The following is a 21,012-nucleotide window of genomic DNA, read 5'->3' on the forward strand; positions in this document are numbered from 1 at the left end:
GAATTATAAAGTACAACACTTAATGCAAGTAAGCAATCAAATCATACTAGGAAACAATATAAGTCATAAAGATACAAGCAACAAAGTTATAGTCATACAGTCACAAGTGGGAGGAGATGGGTAATAGGATCGATGAGGAGATTAATAGTAATAGTAATGCAGACTTAGTAAATAGTTAGAAAGTGTTGAGGGAATTATTTGTTTAGAATAGAATAGATAGTATAGTATAATTATAATGTATATAATATATATAAGGGATGCTATGGCTCAGTGGCTAAGATGCTGAGCTTATTGATGAGAGGTTGGCAGTTCGGTGGTTCGAATCCATAGCGTAACAGAGTGAGATCCCGTTACTTGTCCCAGCTTCTGCCAACCTAGGAACTCGAAAGCAAGTAAAAAATGCAAGTAGAAAAATTGGCACCAGTTTTGGTGGAAAGGTAACAATGTTCCATGTGCCTTTGGCATTTAGTCATGCCGGCCACATGACCACGGAGACGTCTTCAGACAGCACTGCCTCTTCAGCTTTGAAACAGATGGGCACCACCCCCTAGAGTCAGGAACGACTAGCACATATGTGCGAGAGGAACCTTTACCTTTTTATAGTATAATTATAATATAATGTATATAATATATGGTACATAATGGAAAGGATAATATATATTTATAATCACTTTCTTGTAGAGAAAGCCAATTAAAAAAAAAAAAAACGCCTTTGGAGAGGACATGACAGCTGCTTCCCTTCTGCCCGCCTGGAAAATGCAACCTTTCTCCCCTCTTTGCCTGTGCACGTGCTATTGCACACGGATTCCACCAGAGGGCTACCGCTGCCAAACCGAGGGAACACATTGGGGGCAGCCGGCTTTCCAGAGGAGGAGGAGAAAAGGGAATGACATCACAAAGCGTTGCCTCTCTAGGACACTGCACTCTTTCTCCATCACTCTGAGCGTTGCTGCAGGTAAAAAAAAATTGACGCGGGGAAAGTCTTGCAGGGGAGACAGCCAGATGTGGCCCTAAGGGAGGTGAAGGAGAGAGGGATGATCTGTTCCCATGCAAAGGGAAGTGGAGGGTCCTCACCCTGGAGGAAGGAGAGACATATGCCAAGTCCTCATCCAAGTTCAGTGGGAGAGTCCAAATCCCATGTTCCCCAGCTGCTCCTTTCCATGCAAACAACAGGCGGGGTGGGTGGGTGGGGTGGAGAAGCAGAAGACCAGACCAGACATGTTCTCTCCCCCCCCCCCCCCGAAGAGCCCCGGGATTTCCAGGAAACAAGTAGGGGCTGGGGAAGTCCTTCCCACCCCGTTTTCTGGGAACAGCCAGAATGAAGGGAGAGGGAAGATCTACCTTGTAAATCTCAAGCAGGAGATGTCCTGATTCGCACTTGGTGCTGGTTGAGGCTCAAAGAGAGCCGGATCCTTCACAGTTCAGCCTGTCTTAGGAGGGGGAATGAAGCAGGACAGCATCTCCAGGTAGTCTGGTGGTTGAACCTGGCTCCTACTGTTGCCTGACTCATGTGGGTTCAGCATGTTGTACAAACCTGTCTTAGTGTAAGAGTATGGCTAGGCTCATAAATCTTTAAAAAAGAGAAATGGAGCATCCTAAGCCAGGATCATGTCTTTTCCTTTCGTTACAATACAATACAATAGCAGAGTTGGAAGGGACCTTGGAAGTCTTCTAGTCCAACCCCTTGCCTAGGCAGGAAACCCTATACCATTTCAGACAAATATCTATCCAACATCTTCTTAAAGACTTCCAGTGTTGAGGCATTCACAACTTCTGGAGGCCAATTGTTCCACTGATTAATTGTTCTGTCAGGAAATTTCTCCTCAGTTCTAAGTTGCTTCTCTCCTTGATCAGTTTCCACCCATTGCTTCTTGTTCTACCCTCAGGTGCTTTGGAGAATAATTTGATTTCCTCTTCTTTGTGGCAACCCCTGAGATATTGGAACACTGCTATCATGTCTCCCCTAGTCCTTCTTTTCATTAAACTAGACATACCCAGTTCCTGCAACCGTTCTTTATATGTTTTAGCCTCCAGTCCCCTAATCATCTTTGTTGCTCTTCTCTGCCTTTTCTTAGAGTCTCCACATCTTTTCTACATCATGGCGACCAAAACTGAATGCAGTATTCCAAGGGTGGCCTTACCAAGGCATTATAAAGCGGTATTAACACTTCTATCCCTCTGTTTATGCAGCCTAGAACTGTTTCATGGTTTGCTCATTTGTTTGGGGTTTGACCCATTGTGTAGATTCTGCAGGGAGGTGAATGTAGGTTTGGTTTTAAAAAAGCAAGCCCTTGTGAAAAGAGAGAGAGAGAGAGAGAGAGAAAATAGGAAATGCTCCAAATACATCTATTCAGCATTCCAAGTCTTTGATGGAAGTATTTTTCAACCACTTGTCCCAAACACTCACACAACATATCTGCTCAATGCCATTGCAATCCCATTTCCCAGGGATCACCAACCTTTCGGACCTCAGGGATCACTAAATTCATAATTTTAAATCCCGTGGACCACCAATACAATTAAAAAAAAAGATAAATAGTATTTAGTGCAATATAAAAAATGCAAATAGTTTTTCTGTGGACCACCAAAATGTTCTCACGGGCCACCAGTTGGTGACTGCTGCCATATCCGGTCAGAAAAATATTTCCTTCCATGGGGATTAATATTGCTCAGTGGTTAAATCCACCCCTTCCTAATTCTTCGGATAAAGTTAAGATCAGGTGACGTGTTAGTACTGAAGGGCTGTCTGCCAAAACAAAGCAAGGTTATGGCATAGACTTCAAAGAAAACTAGGAAGCCTGGAATTGTGGAGGAATTGTGGAAGCTGATAAAAGTCACAAAGAGTGGGGAATAGAGATGGCCTTTAGCACATAGAATGTGTATTAGATCATTCATGAAGCATTCATTAGCGGAAGTTTAGGAATAGGGATGGTTAAAGACTAATACAATAATTGTTAGTTGTGAAGTCATGTCAGACCCATCTTGACCCCATGGAAAAAGTTCCTCCAGGCTTTCCTGTCCTCTACCATCCTCTGGAGTCCATTTAAGCTCACATCTATTGACTCCATCCAGCCACCTCAATCTCTTCGTCCCTTTCTTCTTTTGCCCTCAATCTTTCCCAGCATTAGGCTCTTCTCCAGTGAGTCCTTCCTTCTCATTTGGTGGCCAAAGGATTTATGCTTCATCTTCAGGATCTGGCCTTCTAAAGAGCAGTCAGGGTTGATCTCCACTACGACTGACCGCTTTGATTTCCTTGCAATCCAAGGGACTCGCAGGAGTCTTCTCCAGCACCAGAGTTCAAAGGCCTCCATTCACATTGCAACTGGGAAAACCATAGCCTTGACTACAGGCACTTTTGTTGGCAGGGTGCTGTCTCTGCTTTTTAGTATGCTGTCTGGACTTGCCATAGCTTTTTTCCCCAGGAGCAAGAGTCTTTTAATTTTTTGGCTACAGTTCCCCTCTGCAGTGATCTTGGAGCCCAGGAAAATAAAATCTGTCACTACCATCATTACTAAAATGTTTATTAGATGATATTTCTTATATAGCCTGCCTTATCTGTCCTTCAGTTTCCTAACAGAACAATTAATCAGTAGAATGGCTTGCCTCCAGAAGTGAGTGCTTTAACACTGGACATTTTAAAGAAAAAATTGGACAAACACTTATTTGAAGTGGTATAAGGGTCTCCTGCTTCAGCAAGGGATTGGATTAGAAGACTTCCAAAGTCCCTTCCAACTCTGTTGTTCTGTTCTGAATTTCTTTTCTTTTCCATCTTAGATGCACAAACTGGAAGCCATTTGTTCTCTTCACGTACAGATAAAATTGCCTATTGGCCGAAGAGGGCTGAATGTCCAATTATCAACAGAGCTGCAGCAGCAGAAACTGTCCTTTGAATTGTTTTGGAGAGCCACAAGATTCCTTGGACCCATTTGGCATTGCATTATAGGACAGAGAGAAAGAAAAAGAGAATGGAGAGAATGGAGACAGCGAGTGATGGAACTGGAAGAGGTCATTCTACTGTTCAGCCTGGGAACTGCAGGGAGGTCTGGCCAAGAACTGGGCAGAAGATCCTGGAGAAGACAACTATTGTCCCTTCAGAAGCTCGGTCCTGGAACTTCAGGAACATCCAATACCAGGCTTCTGAAGATCCCCGAGGACTTTGCAGCCGACTCCATGACTTTTTTACTCAATGGTTCAAAGCAGAGAAGCACACCAAAGCCCAGATGTTGGACCTGGTTGTTCTGGAGCAGTTCCTGGCTCTTTTGCCCCTGAAGATGGAGAAGTGGGTGCGGGAGTGTGGAGTAGAGACTAGCTCCCAGGCAGTGGCCCTGGTGGAAGGCCTTTTCCAGGCGGAAGAGCAGAAGGAGCAGGTGAGAGATCTTCCAGAGACCATGGGAAAAGTGGTGAAATTATTTTTTTACTACTGGTTCTGTGGCTTGACTTGGTGGGTGTGGCAGGTGAAGGATACTGCAAAATCCCCATTCTCTCCCCACTCCAGGGGAAGGATACTGCAAAATCCTCATTCCCACTCCACTCCAGGGGAAGGATACTGCAAAATCCCCATTGCTTCCCCTCTGCAGGGGAAGGACACGGCAAAATCCCCATTCCCACTGCACTCCAGGGGAAGGAAAATCCCCATTCCCTCCCCACTCCAGGGGAAGGATACTGCAAAATCCCCATTCCATCCCCACAACAGGGGAAGGATACTGCAAAATCACCATTCCTCCCCCCTCCAGGAAAAGGATATTGCAGAATCCCCATTCCCACTCCAATCCTGGGTGAAGGATACTGCAAAATCTCCATTCCCACCCCACTCTGGGGTCAGCCAGAGGTGGTATTTGCCAGTTCTCCGAACCTGTGAGAACCTGCTGAATTTCACCCCTGCTTGGGACCCAGAATGGGTTGAATGGAATAAAGAATATGGTTGACTTTTTCACCCCTCCCTACCAGAGATTTCTGGCACTCATAATGTGTGGAGATGTTTCACTAATTCTTGTAGGATATTGTTTCGTTACTTATTTTAAAAAATAGGCATTCCTTGCTTACTTTTCACTGTTGAACTCTGGAGGGTTTTCAAGAATCCACTTTGTGTTGTGTGATGTCCACTAATTCGTCTTTTCTCCCGTCTCTTAGTTCAAGTTCTTCACAATGGATATCAGAGATCCTGAAGGAAGCAGGAATCCATCAAATCCCCTTCAGGAACTGATTCTGAGGAGCACTTCTCTGGCAGATCCAAGTCAAGATATTTTGGGAGGTAATCGTAGGTCCTCCGTTCTCCAGAAAGTTCCAAGCTCTATCCTCTTCCATAAATCATGTCTTCCTGTGTTGTTTTTTTTTTTTTCTTTTAAATACATTTTATTTATTTCATTTTCATTTTCATTTTATACAATCACTTATATACTGTGCGTAAAAAAAAACGAGAAAAAAAAAAAAAAAACCCAACATGACACTTCATTCCCCCATACACCCTCTCTTCTCCCCCTCCAACTTTCATTTCACCCCTCCAGCATTCCCCTCTTCTACTTCCCTTCCCCCTCAGACATCTCCCCCTCCCTCCATCTCACCCTCCTTACATTCCCTCTCACTCCCTCTTTACTTCTCCCTCCTCTTTCCCTCTTCTCCTCGCTTTGGTGTATCCGTACATTTCAGTTTGTTTATTTTTTTTAAAAAAAAAGAAAAGAGAAAAAGAAAAAAAGAAAAAAGAAAAACGAGCCGCAGTATACAAGTGAATTCTTATTGTTCTAAGAATTGAAACTGTAATTCCACCCTCCCCCCTCCCCCCTATAATCCCCCCTCCCTAACCCCCTTACGGCTTCGCAGGTCCCATACCCGGCATAATTCTTTAACAAGCATTTGAGTATAATAAGGCCAGCTAACTTTAAAATTAAAAAAAATAAAATAAAAGTAAAGCCAAAGAAAAAAAAAGAGAATAGTAAAAAATACAAAATAAAAAAAAAACACACACACACACAAAAAGAAAGGAGAAACAAGAAGGATCAATAAACCCACTACGTTAACACAGCTTCCCATTATCTGTAAATCTTAAACAATGTAGCTCATTCCAAATTTCGGTTATTTTACTACTTGCAGGGTTTCAAACTGTATTAGAGCCAGGTAAGTTGATCAATTAGGATTCCCCAACTAAAAGTCTCATTGCTTTGTCTATCTATTCAGACCTTTAATTTATCTCTTTTTTATCCGAATATCCAAACCTTTCTATAAAACCATTAAACTCAAGTACTTCTTTCATTTTTCATTTCCAATACCTCCCTTTCTATCCTTACCCACCTCCACATGTAAATTTTTTTACCTTCCACCCTGCCTTTATCCATATCCACATATATATTTTATCCGCATCCATTGCTCCTCCCATATTTACTCCACTTTCCTGAAGACTCTCCGACCAATCTTTCTTGACCTTATATTGAAATAGCAACTCAAACAAACATCAGCTTGCATTCTAGCCCCAGGTAGTCTAATTAAGCTTTCGCTACCCTTCCCTCTCCCACGCGCCTCCCAACTCCGTTCGTCCCAGACCACAACTCAAAAAGATCGCAATCTCCGCTCTCCTCGCCTAGGAAAATAATTCATGCGCAATTTGAGTTAGAGTTCAGACAAATCTTATATACAATATGTGTCCACAATCAGCAACGCTTCTTTCAGTCTCCATGTCTCATCATCGATATACAACTTTTCCATTTTATCCCAGACGGAAATCATAAAGCTTTAAGAACATCGCTAAGTCTTTATTCTTTAGTCTTCTGCCCTTCCGGAAGAGGAAAGCAACACCCTCCGCCTTGTAGCCACGTGTCTCGCTGTTTGTCTTCTCCTTCTCCTTGTCTCTCTCCAGGTCCGGATGAATCAGGAAGTCCCGCCTTCAGGGTCTCATAGTAAAATTCTCGGGCTTCACAGACAGAATTAATGCGGTGTTTTTGGTTGCCAAATGTAACTGTAATACCAGCTGGGACTTCCCATTTGTATGGAATCTGAGAATTTCTGAGTTCTTCGGTTAAGAAAGCGTACTCTCTCCTTGTTCTTAATATTTGAGATGGTAACTCTTTAAAAACAATCAAGTCCTGTCCATCAATTCTCAACCTCTTGCTGTAAAGCCTCTGTATTATCTCATTTCTGGATTCCCTTGTGGTAAAGTATATAATTATGTCCCTCGGAAGCTGTCGCTGTTTTGCTACCCACGAATTCTGGCGGTAAATTCTTTGAATCTGCCAATCAAAGTTAAATCCCGGACTTCCCACCAAGCGGCTGAAAGCCTCAAAGAAGATCTGTTTCAAATTCTCCTGTTGGTTTTCACGCAATCCTCTAACTCTTATTGCAAAGGCAGTCTTATTATAATTTATCATGACAAGTTGTTTTTGAGCATTTTCAATTTCCTGTTGTAACGTTTGAATTTTGGATATCAAATTAAGATTAGTTTCTTCCAAAAGTTCCAATTTGTCCTCCGCTTCAGCAATATAATCTGTCATGACTGTCATTACTCCGATCATATCCTTCTTTGCCTGAGCAATTTTAGCATCAAATTGATCACATAAATCCAATATCAGTTGATTAATTTCCTGTCTGAAATCATTAAGCGTTTTGAGAAGAAATTCTTGTGTTAACAAATCTCCCGTGGAGGGTGTAGGAGGCAAGGGTAGCGGCTTCATAGCAGTTTTTGGAGATATGTTATTAAGGAAGCGCTTCTGTTTAGATTTGGGAGCCATTCCAGAGTAAAAATAAAAGACAAGCAATCAAGCGAGCCAAAAATCAAAGTCTCTGCTCCCCTCAGTTAATCTTTTAGCAATTAGTACGGAGAAGCCTTCAGGAGGGTAGGGCTGACTAAGTACGCCACATCAAACACAAAAGCTACGAGATCGCCATCTTGTGACGCAGCTAAAAAAGAAAGGGAGCCTTTTGCGAAATTGAAGCTGGTATTTTAGATAGTAATAGAAGAAATTCCTCAGGAATGGTCCCCGCCCGGATTGACTTTTAAATAGCTTAGCTTTGTCCTGGGGGGGGGGCAATCTGCCTAGGGCTGCAAAAAAGGCAGCGCGGAAAACTGGCCGGAGTAAAGGCTCAGCTAATGTTGAACCTCTTCTCCATTCACAGCAAAAAAAAGCTATGAATTACAAAGAGATCCTAACGACTGACCTTCTCCCTGCCCCTTTCTGCCAGAAAGGGGAGATATCTATAGATCTTATAAGATATACGAACCAGAATCCTGACAGGAGCTTCGTTGAGCTCCCGACGGCGGCAGGCTCCTCCCCCCGAAGCCCTTCCTGTGTTGTTAATAATGCTTTTTTAAAATTCTGGTTTTTCCTCACAGGGAAAATACAGATGGAGTTGTCTGCTCTATATGGTGCAACTGAAACAGTGGTTGGATCTCCAGCTCAAGTAAGAGGAGAAAATTCATTCATTAGATTCATATTCTCCCTTTCCTTCAGGAAGTCATGGTAATATACAGAGCACTCTCTCCTTCCATACTCTAAAAAAGTGCAGAAAGAGCAATAAAGGTCATTAGGTTGTGGGAACTAGGTGTGTCTAGTCTAGCGAACAGCAAGATTACTGATGACATGATAGCAGTCTTCCAATAATTGAGGCACTGCAATAGAGAAGAGGGGGTTGTACTATTCTCCAGAGCACTTAAAGGCAGGCAAGAAGTAACAGATGGAAAATTATTAAGAGATATCCAAGAATTAAGGAGAAATTTCCTGACAGTGAGAACAATTAATCAGTGGAACTCCTGCTCAAGCAGAGGATTGGACTGGAAGACCTCCAATGCCCCTTCCAATTCAGGTATTTTATGATTCTATAAATCTTTCTTGTTCTGACGTGGATATTTTGATATTCCTGAGCGACATAGTATGGGGAATAGAAGATTCACATTTATCTCCGTCAGCTTAGGCCCCTCTAAAGTCTGTTGTTGGGTTACAGTGGTTTGTAAATTCAACCTTGAGTTCACACAGTATTAAGAAATCTTTATTTTAAGGCCAGTATCTAATTCCACTTCTTCTAGTTACTTTCTCTACTTTAGAATTAGAATAACAGAGTTGGAAGGGACCCTGGAGGTCTTCTAGTCCAATCCCTTGCTTAGGAAGAAAGCCCTATACCACTTCAGACAAATTGTTATCCAATCTCTTCTTAAAAACTTCTAGTGTTCGAGCATTCTGGAGGGAAGTTGTTCCTCTGATTAATTGTTCTAACTGTCAGGAAAATTTCTCCTTAGTTCTAGATTGCTTCTCTCCTTGATTAGTTTCCATCCATTGCTACTATTACTTTACACACACTAACTTTTTAAAGAGTCTTTCAAAAGATAAGAATATAATGATAGCAAGTGCTAAACTGCAACTATTCTTTTTGTAATTCTTCGACTCAGAATTGTGCAAGGTTGGTCAAAAATGCATAAATGCTCATTTAGTGCAATGCCAATTTTTAAAAGCCTGTATAACCTGTGAAAGGAAAATAAAAACCTCAGATGAAAAGATAAAGGAGGAGATTAAAATCCAATGAGGGTAGCCAGTTTTTTTTTAAAACTCTTAAATAAAAATGGTCATGCATGAGACCAATGCACTTTTATCTTGCAAAGTAATTTCTAATCCTCTGATTTGTGTCTGGATTTGGAGGTCGAACTATCATGCTTTGTAAAATTTCCTTCAATCCCAGAAATTTTTCTCTGCTTTCTCATCTTCAGCTCAGCCAATGGCTCAGTCAAAAATAAGAGATGGAAAAGAGGGAGGGAGAGAGGGGGGAGGAGAGAGATGATGGATGCATGGATGCATGGATGCATGGATGCATGGATGGATAATAGATAGATGATAGAGATAGACAGATAGATATGATGGATGACAGGTAGATAATAGAGACAGACAGAGATAGGATGGATGGATGGATGGATGGATGGATGGATGGATGGATGGATGGATGGATGGATGATAGGTAGATGATAGAGACAGAGAGAGAGATAGGATGGATGGATGATAGGTAGATGATAGAGACAGACAGATAGATAGAATGATGGATGGATGATAGGTAGATAGGGTCATACATAAATATGATGGATGGATAATAGGTAAATGATAGAGACAGACAGATGATGATTTGATTGATTTTGATTTTGATTATTGGGATTTATATGCCGCCCTTTTCCCTGAGGGGACTCAGGGCGGCTTACAACCACAGGGGAGGGGAAGTGCAAGGTCAAAACAAACACTTTGTGAACAAAAGAAAAATAATAAAACACAACTTTCATTCAGCAATCAAACACTCGGGCGGGTAATTAGAAGCCTATCCCCAGGCCTGCTGGGAGAGCCAGATCTTGAGGGCTGCGCGGAAGGTCTGGATCGTGGTGAGGGTGCGGATCTCCATGGGGAGCTCGTTCCATAGGGTCGGGGCAGCAACAGAAAAGGCTCTCCTCCGTGTGGTCGCCAGTCGACATTGACTGGCAGATGGAATTCGGAGGAGGCCCAGTCTGTGCGATCTGATTGGTCGATTTAGGGAGGTAATCGGCAGAAGGCGGTCTCTCAAGTACCCAGATCCACTACCATGGAGTGCTTTAAAGATGGTCATCATTATCCTGAAGCGCACCCGGAGACCAACAGGCAGCCAGTGCAGCTCGCGGAGGACAGGTGTAACGTGGGCGAACCGAGGTGCGCCCACTATCACTCGCGCGGCTGCATTTTGGACTAGCTGTAGTCGCCGGATGCACTTCAGGGGCAACCCCATGTAGAGCCCATTGCAGTATTCCAGTCTAGAGATCACAAGGGCTCGAGTGACTGTTGTGAGGGCCCCCCGATCTAGGTAGGGCCGCAACTGGCGGACCAGGCGAACCTGGGCAAATGCCCCCCTGATGGATGGATGATAGGTAGATAGAGACAGACATAGATTGGATGGATGGATGGGTAGATGAAAGAGACAGAGATAGATATGATAGTGGATGGATGGATGATAGGTAGATAGAGACAGACATAGATTGGATGGATGGATAGAAATGAGGTGGAGAGATAGAGAAATAGATAGATTCATAAGGAAACTAGGATTACTTTCACTGAAAGGCACTGAAAGTCTTACCAAAAGTCTTGTCAATCAAGTTGATTAAACTTGCCTGAACTATTTCTTCATTCAAAGCCTATCTATTTCTTCACCTGTACCTTGGAATCTTACCAAGCACAGTCATGTAACTTAGTGTATATCTTTGCCTTGGGGATGTGTACATAATGGAATAGACCTGACAAAACCTTATTGACCCTATTTGGTTTCTTTGTTTCCTTGTTAAGGATGGTCTTGTGTCCTTCAAGGAGGTTGCGGTGTATTTCTCCGAGGAGGAGTGGTCTGTGCTGGATCCGGACCAAAAAGCACTGCATTGGGAAGTCATGATGGAAAACTATAGGAATGTAGCCTCACTGGGTAAGTAAGTTGGTTTGCTCCCCAGTCAGAGAGTTTTGTGATTAAATGCCGTCAGCAGTTTCATATTAAAAACATTTCTAACCACGTGTCCCCAAGGTGTTTTTTTTCCAAAAGGCAACTGGACTTTCTTTGTTTTTCCTTGAAGAAGTTTTGCTTCTCAGCCAAGAAGCTTTTTCGGTTCTGACTGAATGGTGGAGCATGGAAGGATTTATCTTCCATCCCATTCCTTCCAAATCCTTCCATTCTCTACCATTCAGTCAGAACTGAAGAAGCTTCTGTCTGCGTTCTAAGTGACAACCCCAAACTAATCAAAACTCCGAGGTTTTTCTTTGACGACATTTCACTTCTCATCCAAGAAGCTTCTTCAGCTCTGACAGGATGGGGAGTCCAGTTGCCTCTTGAAAAAGCAAACATGACCTGGATGACTGAGAATCTCCATAGTCAGTAGACCTGATGGTGCCCCATCACAAAAGTCCAAATTATCTTAATAAAGGAGAATATTTGTAGCTCACAGTTGAAATGAGGGCTCCTTGGTGTTCTCTGAGCTTGCTTGTTTTCTTGCAGACGTCTCATTACTCAAACTAGGTAACATCATCAGTATCAGTGAAGAGTGAGAGCAAACCCCACTCCTTGCTAGCATTCAAATGATGTTATTTAGGTTGGGTAGCAATAGCACTTAGACTTATATACCGCTTCACAGTGTTCTTACAGTCCTCTCTAAGCGATTTACAGAGTCAGCCTCTTGCCCCCAACCATCTGGGTAATGAAATGTCTGCAAATAAAACACCCAAGCTCAGAGAACACCAAGGAGCCCTTTAAATGATCTTATCCAAAAAAACCTCCGGTTTTCGTTCTGCAGCATGGAGGACAAGACAGGCCCCAATGTCAGATCTTATATCAACCTGATACCAGGCCTGGCCTCGTGTTTGGAACATACCCTGATAAGACACAGGCAGAAGAATCACCTAAAGAGCTAAAAAAAGACCTGAGTGAACGGGGGACAATAGAATAGAATAGAATAGAATAGAATAGAATTCTTTATTGGCCAAGTGTGATTGGACACACAAAGAATTTGTCTTTGGTGCATATGCTCTCAGTGTACATAAAAAGATAAGATACATTCTTCAAGAATCATAAGGTACAACATTTAATGATAGTCATAGGCACTGTTCCCTCTAAGGTGCGCGCCTGCACGGCCGCGCACGTGGAAAGAAAGCCCCGTGCAGCAGTTTCTAACTGCCATGCAGAGATTTCTACCAAAGCAAACGTGGGGATGTCCTTTGCAGGCGGCTAGAACTGGCCGCCCGCAAAGGACCTCCCCAGACTTGTTTTGATGAGCCGCCAGTCCTCTTGCTTCTTCTCCTTCACCGGCAAAGCTCCCGCTGGCGCCCCCACCCATGGCAGTGGCAGTGGTGCCTCTCCCTCCAAGCGGAGCACCTGAGCTGGCTCCCGCGTTATCCCTCCCCCTTCCTCCTCTGCCATGCTTTTGAGGCCACAGGAGCTAGTAGGAAAGCGGCGGAGGTGGAGGCGGCGGCAGGGGTAACCCAGAGCCCAGCTGAGGTGCTCCGAGCGGAGGGGGAGGCACCACCGCCGCTGCCATGGGCGGGGGCGCCAGCGGGAGCTTTGCCGGTGAAGGAGAAGAAGCAAGAGGACTGGTGGCTTTGAAATGCAACCCCCTGGTCCCGCCGGCCGCGGATTTGATTTGGCATAAGTGGGGGCCGAACACATGCTGAGCCGACTTTGCGCAGTGAAGCGGAGTAATTCAACCCCCCCCCAAAGAACACGTGTGTGTGTGTGTGTGTGTGTGTGTGTGTGTGTGTGTGTGTGAGAGAGAGAGAGAGAGAGAGAGAGAGAGAGAGAGAGAGAGAATTGGATCAAAATTGGTGGCCAAAGGAGTGGAGGGAGGGAGGGAGGGAGGGAGGGAGGGAGGGAGGGAAGGAAGGAAGGAAGGAAGGAAGGAAGGAAGGAAGGAAGGAAGGAAGGAAGCCCTGCCCCCTGTGAAAAAAACTGAAGATGGAGCAGTGAATGAATAAACCATAAAAGCAACAAACAGTTAATGCGTAAGTAAGCTGAGGAGGAAGTTCTCAACTAAGGAAGCAATATAAGAAAGAAATATAAAAAGTTCAATATGCCAAAACACTTATTTTAGTCTTCATTTAATTACTTGTATTGTAGTCTGATGTAACATCTTTTTAAAGTTAACGTTAGTTAGAAAAGATAGGGTACAAAACTTAAATAATAAAAAAATTGTACATTCATTTTGAAAAATAAATTCAATACTTGATTAATTTCATATCTTTATTTAAAATAGTTTTGGCATGGCATATGATTTTATTGACTCAGTTGGAAATGATGTGGATGTTGTATCTGATTCTGAGGTATATATATTCTTAAGTAACATAACATATAGCATATTGTCCAAACTTGCTAGACTATTTAATTGATCTTACTACTTTAAAGGGGGAGAGTTTCATGATAAATTATTTTATTACATTTATGTTGCATTTATATATTATATTTATTACATTTATATTCCACATTATATATTTGTATTGTTATTTTAGTGTTTATTGTCAATTTTGATAGATATTATATTGATATATCAATACTGATTTTAATCATACTAAATAACAATTACTGCTATTATTTATCAGCATTACATATTTACAGTTTTTAATATTGAGTTAGTCATATTTTAAAATAATAGTGTTATCTTTTAATAGGATAATTGGCAAAATCTAATTCAAATGTGATGGGTTGCATTCCAAAGGAATGTGAGAGGACGGGTTGCCTGCAAAATGCCAGGACCCAGGACCCTGTTGGTGCCATGTCTCTCTCTAGCCAGTCTAACAATCTAAAAGCTGAGCAGAGAGCCTTTTTTTTTCAGGGTGAGCGGAAAAGTATAGTGTCTGAGTGGCACTTTTCATGTCTGGCATTCATCGGGCTGAAACCTCGCTTGCAATTGGCGCTTGACGCTTGGAAGGTTGCGCAAATGTCCAGCAGACGCGACAGCAGTTCAAACTGTGGCTCTCTTAGGTGCTCAGGCATGAAACTGTGCAGCTCACACACTATACTTTTCCGCTCACACTGAAAAAAAATTAGAGGGAACATTGGTCATAGGTACAAATAAGCAATCAGGAAACAATCAATATCAATATAAATCGTAAGGATACAAGCAACAAAGTTACAGTCCTGCAGTCAAAAGCGGGAGGAGATGGGTGATAAGAACAATGAGAAGATTAATAGTAATAGTAATGCAGCCTTAGTGAATGGTTTGACAGTGGTGAGGGAATTATTTGTTTGGCGGAGTGATGGTGTTCGGGGGGGAAATGTTCTTGTGTCTAGTTGTCTTGGTGTGCAGTGCTCTATAGCATCGTTTTGAGGGTAGAAGTTGAAACAATTTATGTCCCGGATGCAAAGGGTCTGTAAATATTTTCATAGCCTTCTTTTTGACTCATGCAGTGTACAGGTCCTCGATGGAAGGCAGGTTGGCAGTAATTGGTTTTTCTGCAGTTCTGATTATCCTCTGAAGTCTGTGTCTGCGGACTTTCGTTTCCTTTGTCCATACTCCGGCTGCTGTGAACCTGGCTTCTTTAAACATCAAAGCCGGCTCCCCGCTGCTGTCTGCCCCTGCCACCCGCTATCATCTTGGGCTTGCCTTTTTGGGTGACGTGGGCTTGCCTTTTGGGCAGCGTGTTCTCCGATTGCCCTCGCCCTCTGGCCGCCCCCGCCTTCGTCCTCAGGGATTTCTCTGCTTACCATCCTGTTGCCGCGGCCATGGAGACCTCTGGCATGCTGATAGTTCTACGTTTGATCCCATGTTATACAACCTCTGTAGAAGGAGAGGACAGGGGACGAGGAGAACGTGGACAGGAAGCCTGCTCCCCCCCCCCCAACTGGCGTCAACCCCCTCAGCCATTTTAGACTCTCAGACTTCATGTACTTTTCTGGATTCCGCAGGGAAGAAGATCAATAGCGTGGAGCCCCCCCCCTCTCAAACTTTTACCAACTTCACATATTTTAAATTTGCGGCAACCGCTTTGCGGGTCAAGAACTGCGCTTATCTTGTTTGTTGAGGGAATGTTGTATGAATGGGTGAGTGTGTGTTCCCACTTTTAACTTTTATATTTGATTAACCTTTTATATTATTACTCTGTATTTTAACTATTGTTGTGGGGGTGTATGAGGAGAGTGGCTGTGTATTGTGTATGATAGGATCGGGTGGGCGACCTGAAGCCCCCTCCACTGAGTGCAGATGCAGAAGTGGATGGGGTCCCAGACTCACCCCCCGTCCTGGTATGAATGCTGAGCGCGGCCTGTTGGGAAGAATGGGTGCCATGGGTGGTGGGTGGGTCTACGGTGACGGGGGAGGGTTGGATCATTTCGGTTACGACTGGGAGGGACAGATATGATGGGAGATGTAGGGCTGGCCATTACCGGGGAAGAAGGACTCGCTACCTTACAGCGATTCCTTGTTCTGGCCCTACTGGTTCAACTCAAGGGCCTGGTGGCAGAGGAGATCAGGGCCCTGGTCTCAGGTTGCTGCTGCTAAATGCCAGGTCTGTAGTAAATAAAGCTCTCCTTGTCCGGGACTTAATTTTAGACAGGGAGGCAGACCTGGCATGTATAACTGAAACCTGGCTGGGCCAAGAGGGAGGAGTCCCCCTCACGGAAATGTGCCCAGATGGGTTCCAGGTGCTACACCAACTGCAACACAAGTGAAGGGATGGGGGAGTGGCAGTTATTATCCGAAGGTCATTAGCTCCTCACAGGATCCCTGCCCCAGAGATTGTGGGGTGTGAGTCTCTTCTCCTGAAGTTGGACCTAGGGGTTCAAGTGGGCTTGTTTTTGATGTACCTACCTCCCAGTTGCATCACAACGGCCCTGCCTGCGCTCCTAGAGGCGGTAGCCGGGTTGGCGGTTCTGGGGGACTTTAACCTGCCATCCCTGGGTGAACACTCTGATGGAGCGTAGGAGTTCATGGCTTCCATGACAACCATGGACTTGACCTAAGTAGTTCAGGGTCCAACCCATAGAGCGGGACACACACTCGACCTTGCATTTCTCTCGGGGCAGTGGAGATGTGATCTTGAATTAAGGGGAATAGAGATCTCGCCCTTGTCATGGTCAGATCACTTCCTGCTAAGGCTTGACTTTAGGATGCTACTCCCCCATTGCAGGGAGGTGGAGCCGATTAAGTGGTTCCGCCCCAGGCACCTGATGGATCCAGAAGGATTTCAGAAGGAGCTTGGAGGGATACCTGACTCCCTTGCCCACAACCCGACAGAGGCCTTAGTCGCGGCCTGGAATGTTGCAGTGGCTGAGGCTCTGGATCGGATTGCACCTTTGCGGCCTCTCCGTGGCAGTGGATCCAGGAGGACACCTTGGTTCACCGAGGAACTCCGGGAGATGAAGCACCAAAAGAGACGCCTAGAGTGACGCTGGAGGGCCGGTAACTCCGAATCTGACCAAACACTCTTAAGAGCCTTTATTAGGACTTACTTAGTGGTGATACGGGCAGCAAAATGTACATATTTTTCCACTCTTATTGCATCCGCGGAATCCCGCCCAGCCACCCTGTTTAGGGTGACCCGCTCCCTCCTAAAAGGTGAGGAGGTGGGGGAACCACTGCAGGGAAGAGCTGAGGAGTTTGTTCAGTTTCTGTCAGATAAAATCACTCAGATTCGGGCAGATCTGGACTCTACTTGGGCAGCACCAGCTGAGATGCCGAGGGAGGGTCTTGTCAGATTTGCTGGGATGAGTTCGAGTTTGTCACCCTTGAGGAAGTGGACAAGGCCATGGGAGCGATGAGTGCCTCCACTTGTTTATTGGACCCGTGCCCTCCTGGCTGGTCTCGACCAGCAGGGAGGTAACACGAGGCTGGCTCCAGATGATTAAGAACGCACCTTTACAGGAGGGGTCTTTCCTGCAGCCACTTAAGGAAGCGGTGGAAAGGCCCCTCCTTAAGAAGCCTTCTCTGGACCCAGCTATTTTTAAGAACTATTGTCCTGTCTCCAACCTTTTTCTGGGAAAGGTTGTTGACAAGGTAGTGGCGCTTCAACTCCGACGGACCTTGAATGAAGCAGATTATCTAGACTCCTTTCAGTCTGGCTTCAGGCCTGGATACAGCACAGAAACCGCTTTGGTCGCACTGACCGATGATCTCTGGCGGGCCAGGGATAGAGGACATTCCTTTATCCTGGTGCTTCTTGACCTCTCAGTGGCTTTCGATACCATCGACCATGGTATCCTTCTGCGACGGTTAGAGGAGGTGGGAGTGGGAGGCACCGTTCTACGGTGGTTCTCCTCTTACCTCTCTGACAGGTCGCAGTCGGTGTTGGTCGGGCAACAGAGGTCGACCCCCTAGGCCCCTTAAATGTGGAGTGCCGCAGGGTTCGGTCTTGTCACCCCTCCTATTTAATATCTACATGAAACCGCTGGGCGAGATCATTCGACAGCACGGGGCTAAGTATCATCAGTATGCTGATGATACACAATTATATCTCTCTGCCCCCTGCTAGCTCAGTGTAGCGGCGGATGTGATGTGTCAGTGTCTGGAGGCTGTTAGGATCTGGATGGGGGTAAACAAACTCATGCTCAATCCCGACAAGACCGAGTGGCTATGGATGTTCCCCCCGAAGGACAGCCCAGATAGTCCATCCTTGATCCTGGGGGGCGAAAACTTACACCCCTCAGAGAGGGCACGCAATTTGGGGGTCCTCCTGGATTCACAGCTGACACTGGAACACCATCTGTCGGCTGTGACCAGGGGAGCCTTTGCCCAGGTTCGCCTGGTGCATCAATTGCGGCCCTACTTGGATTGGGAGGCACTCCAGACCGTCACTCATGCCCTAGTCACCTCAAGGCTGGATTACTGCAATGCGGTCTACATGGGGATACCCTTGAAAAGCATTCGGAGACTGCAACTAGTCCAGAATGCAGCCGCGCGAGTGATATTGGGTGTACCTAGGTACACCCATGTCACACCTATCCTCCGCGATCTGCATTGGCTACCTTTTGGTCTCCAGACGCAATTCAAGGTGTTGGCCCTGCATGGCTTAGGACCAGCATACCTGCAAGACCGCCTACTGCCACACTCCTCCCAACGGCCGGTAAGATCCCACAGGGTGGGCCTCCTTCAGATGCCGTCAGCCAGACAATGTCGGCTGGCGGCTCCCCGGAGGAGAGTCTTCTCTGTGGCTGCACCGACCCTTTGGAACTAACTACCCCCGGAAATCCGGACCTCACCCACTCTCATGGCCTTCAGAAAAGCTGTCAAGACCTAGCTATTCTGGCAGGCCTGGGGCTGTTGACCTCATTGTTGAGGTCCAGCCCCGACTGAAATGAATGTATCTATGTTGTTTTTTAACTTGTCTGTTTAATTTTTTATTTTCTTTTGTTTTCCTTTCTTTCCCCTCTCTGTAAGCCACCCGGAGTCCTCCGGGATTGGGCGACCAATAAATAAAATTAAACTTGAAACTTGTTGGGTTGCAGAAACAAACCAGACAGTTATGGAGGTGCAGATGACAGACTGAATAATTCCTCTGTAGAACTGTATTAGAAGCTCCTTGGGAAGTTTGAGCTTCCTGAGCTGGCGCAGAAAGAACATTCTTTGTTGTGCTTTTTTGATGACGTTTTTGAAAGATGCAACAATGACGGTTGATCTCGTTTGCTCCTCAGTTTGTAATAACTTTTCTTTCTTTTCTTTTCTTTTTCTGTTCCGAGCAGAGGATGAATGGGAGATGCTGGGTTCCGGCCATGAAGCAGCAGCACCATTGCCAAAAGATAAGATGAACGATACCAAGACATTTTTTGGAAAGCAAAGTTCTGAGGAGAAACAGTTAAAGGGGGAGCTGGGAAAATGCTCTACTTTACCACATGTAGATGTCAATGACTTCTTGAGTAAGTACCATCACCCAGAAACAGAGGCTTGGCCGGAGTGTGGAAAAATACCTGCAGATGAATCAGAATTATGCGACTGCTGCAAAAGCCACACTGCAGGGAAACAAAACGAACATGGAAAACGTTCCAGAAAGACCACCTCAGTTATGTTGCCTCAGAGAATACAAGGAGAAAAACCATATAAATGCCTGGAGTGTGGAAAGAGCTTCAGGAATTCAAGTTATCTCACTTCTCATAAAAGGATCCACACAGGAGAAAAACCCTACGAATGCAAGGAGTGTGGAAAGAGCTTCCGTTTTGCACAAAGCCTCACATCCCATAATAAGATTCACACAGGCGAGAAACCCTACGAATGTCCCAAGTGTGGAAAGACCTTCAGTCAAAAATATCAGTACACTGTACATAACCGAAACCACACCGGAGAGAAACCGTATAAATGCACGGACTGTGGGAAACGCTTCACTAATTCAAGTTGCCTCACTTCCCATAAAAGGATCCATACCGGGGAAAAACCATATAAATGCCCGGAGTGTGGGAAGAGTTTCAGAGCTTCAAGTTCTCTTGCTGCCCATAAAATGATCCACACTGGCGAGAAACCCTATGAATGCAAGAACTGCGCGAAGAGTTTCAGGCAAAAATGTCAATATATTGTACATAACCGGATCCACACCGGGGAGAAACCGTATAAATGCACGGAATGCGGAAAAAGTTTCCGTTCGGCAAAACACCTCCCTTCCCATAAAAGGATTCACACTGGGGAGAAACCGTATGCATGCAAGGAATGTGGAAAGACCTTTAGTGAAAAACATCATTTTACTGAACATAACAGAATCCACACTGGGGAGAAGCCCTATAAATGCGCGGAGTGTGGAAGATGTTTCACTGTGTCAAGTTCCCTCACTTCCCATCAAAGGATCCACACTGGGAAAAAATCATACATCTGTCCGGTGTGTGGAAAGGGATTTACTCAACATCAATCCCTTTATGAGCATAGAAAAATTCACTTGAGGGAAACGCATAAAAAGAAAAAGAGTAGAACGGTATAAACAAATTGTCGAAACTTTTGGACTCTATGGTCCTGAGGTATATTTATTACTGTGCGAAAATGAAATGTTAGGGAATGAATGGGAGAGAAGATGGAATCGGGATTCTGAAGAGAATGGAGAATAAATACAACTGAGTTCTTGAGCAATGTGGAGCATTTGTTATAGAGTCTACTCATCTAGTCTTTCTTAAAATATGCACCTTGGAACCTTTCGCATTTTGCATCTCTCAATTTATTGGCCACTTAATATAAGCACTTAACATAGTGACATAACAATGTCTTTGTCCCTTGATTTTGCTCTTTTTATAGCTCTATTTACATCTATTTAGCTCTATTTACACCCTAGAAGGTAGGCGCAAGATCCAGTTGGATCTTGACAGACTTGAACACTGGGCCCTATCTAACAAAATGAAATTCAATGTAGAGAAAAGTGAAATCTTACATTTAGGCAAGAAAAACCCAAAGTACACATATAAACTAGGTGAAACCAGGCTTAATAGCAGTAACTGTGAGAGGGATCTTGGAGTCTTCGTGGACAACCAGTTAAATATGAGCCAGCAGTGTGCAGTGGGAGCCAAAAAAAGCAGCGGCAGTTTAGTTAATGCCTAAGCTGCATTAACAGAGGGATACAATCAAGATTAAGTGAGGTACTAATACCACTCTATAAAGCC

The 21,012-nt window shown here is 44.7% G+C and overlaps 1 protein-coding gene across 1 annotated transcript; it reads left to right on the forward strand.

The window, feature by feature from the left end:
• The first annotated feature begins 688 nt into the window (after positions 1–688).
• LOC116503779 (zinc finger protein 253-like) lies at positions 689–20,777 on the forward strand. Its single transcript, XM_032210401.1, has 6 exons — positions 689–955; positions 3,775–4,367; positions 5,131–5,251; positions 8,318–8,385; positions 11,265–11,394; positions 19,123–20,777. Exons 2-6 carry the CDS (start codon positions 3,966–3,968, stop codon positions 20,340–20,342), a joined length of 1,941 nt encoding a protein of 646 aa, XP_032066292.1. The 5' UTR covers positions 689–955; positions 3,775–3,965; the 3' UTR covers positions 20,343–20,777.
• The last annotated feature ends 235 nt before the right edge of the window (positions 20,778–21,012 follow it).

Source organism: Thamnophis elegans, chromosome 2, assembly GCF_009769535.1.
Source record: "Thamnophis elegans isolate rThaEle1 chromosome 2, rThaEle1.pri, whole genome shotgun sequence".
In the NCBI taxonomy this organism is placed as follows: Eukaryota; Metazoa; Chordata; class Lepidosauria; order Squamata; family Colubridae; genus Thamnophis; species Thamnophis elegans.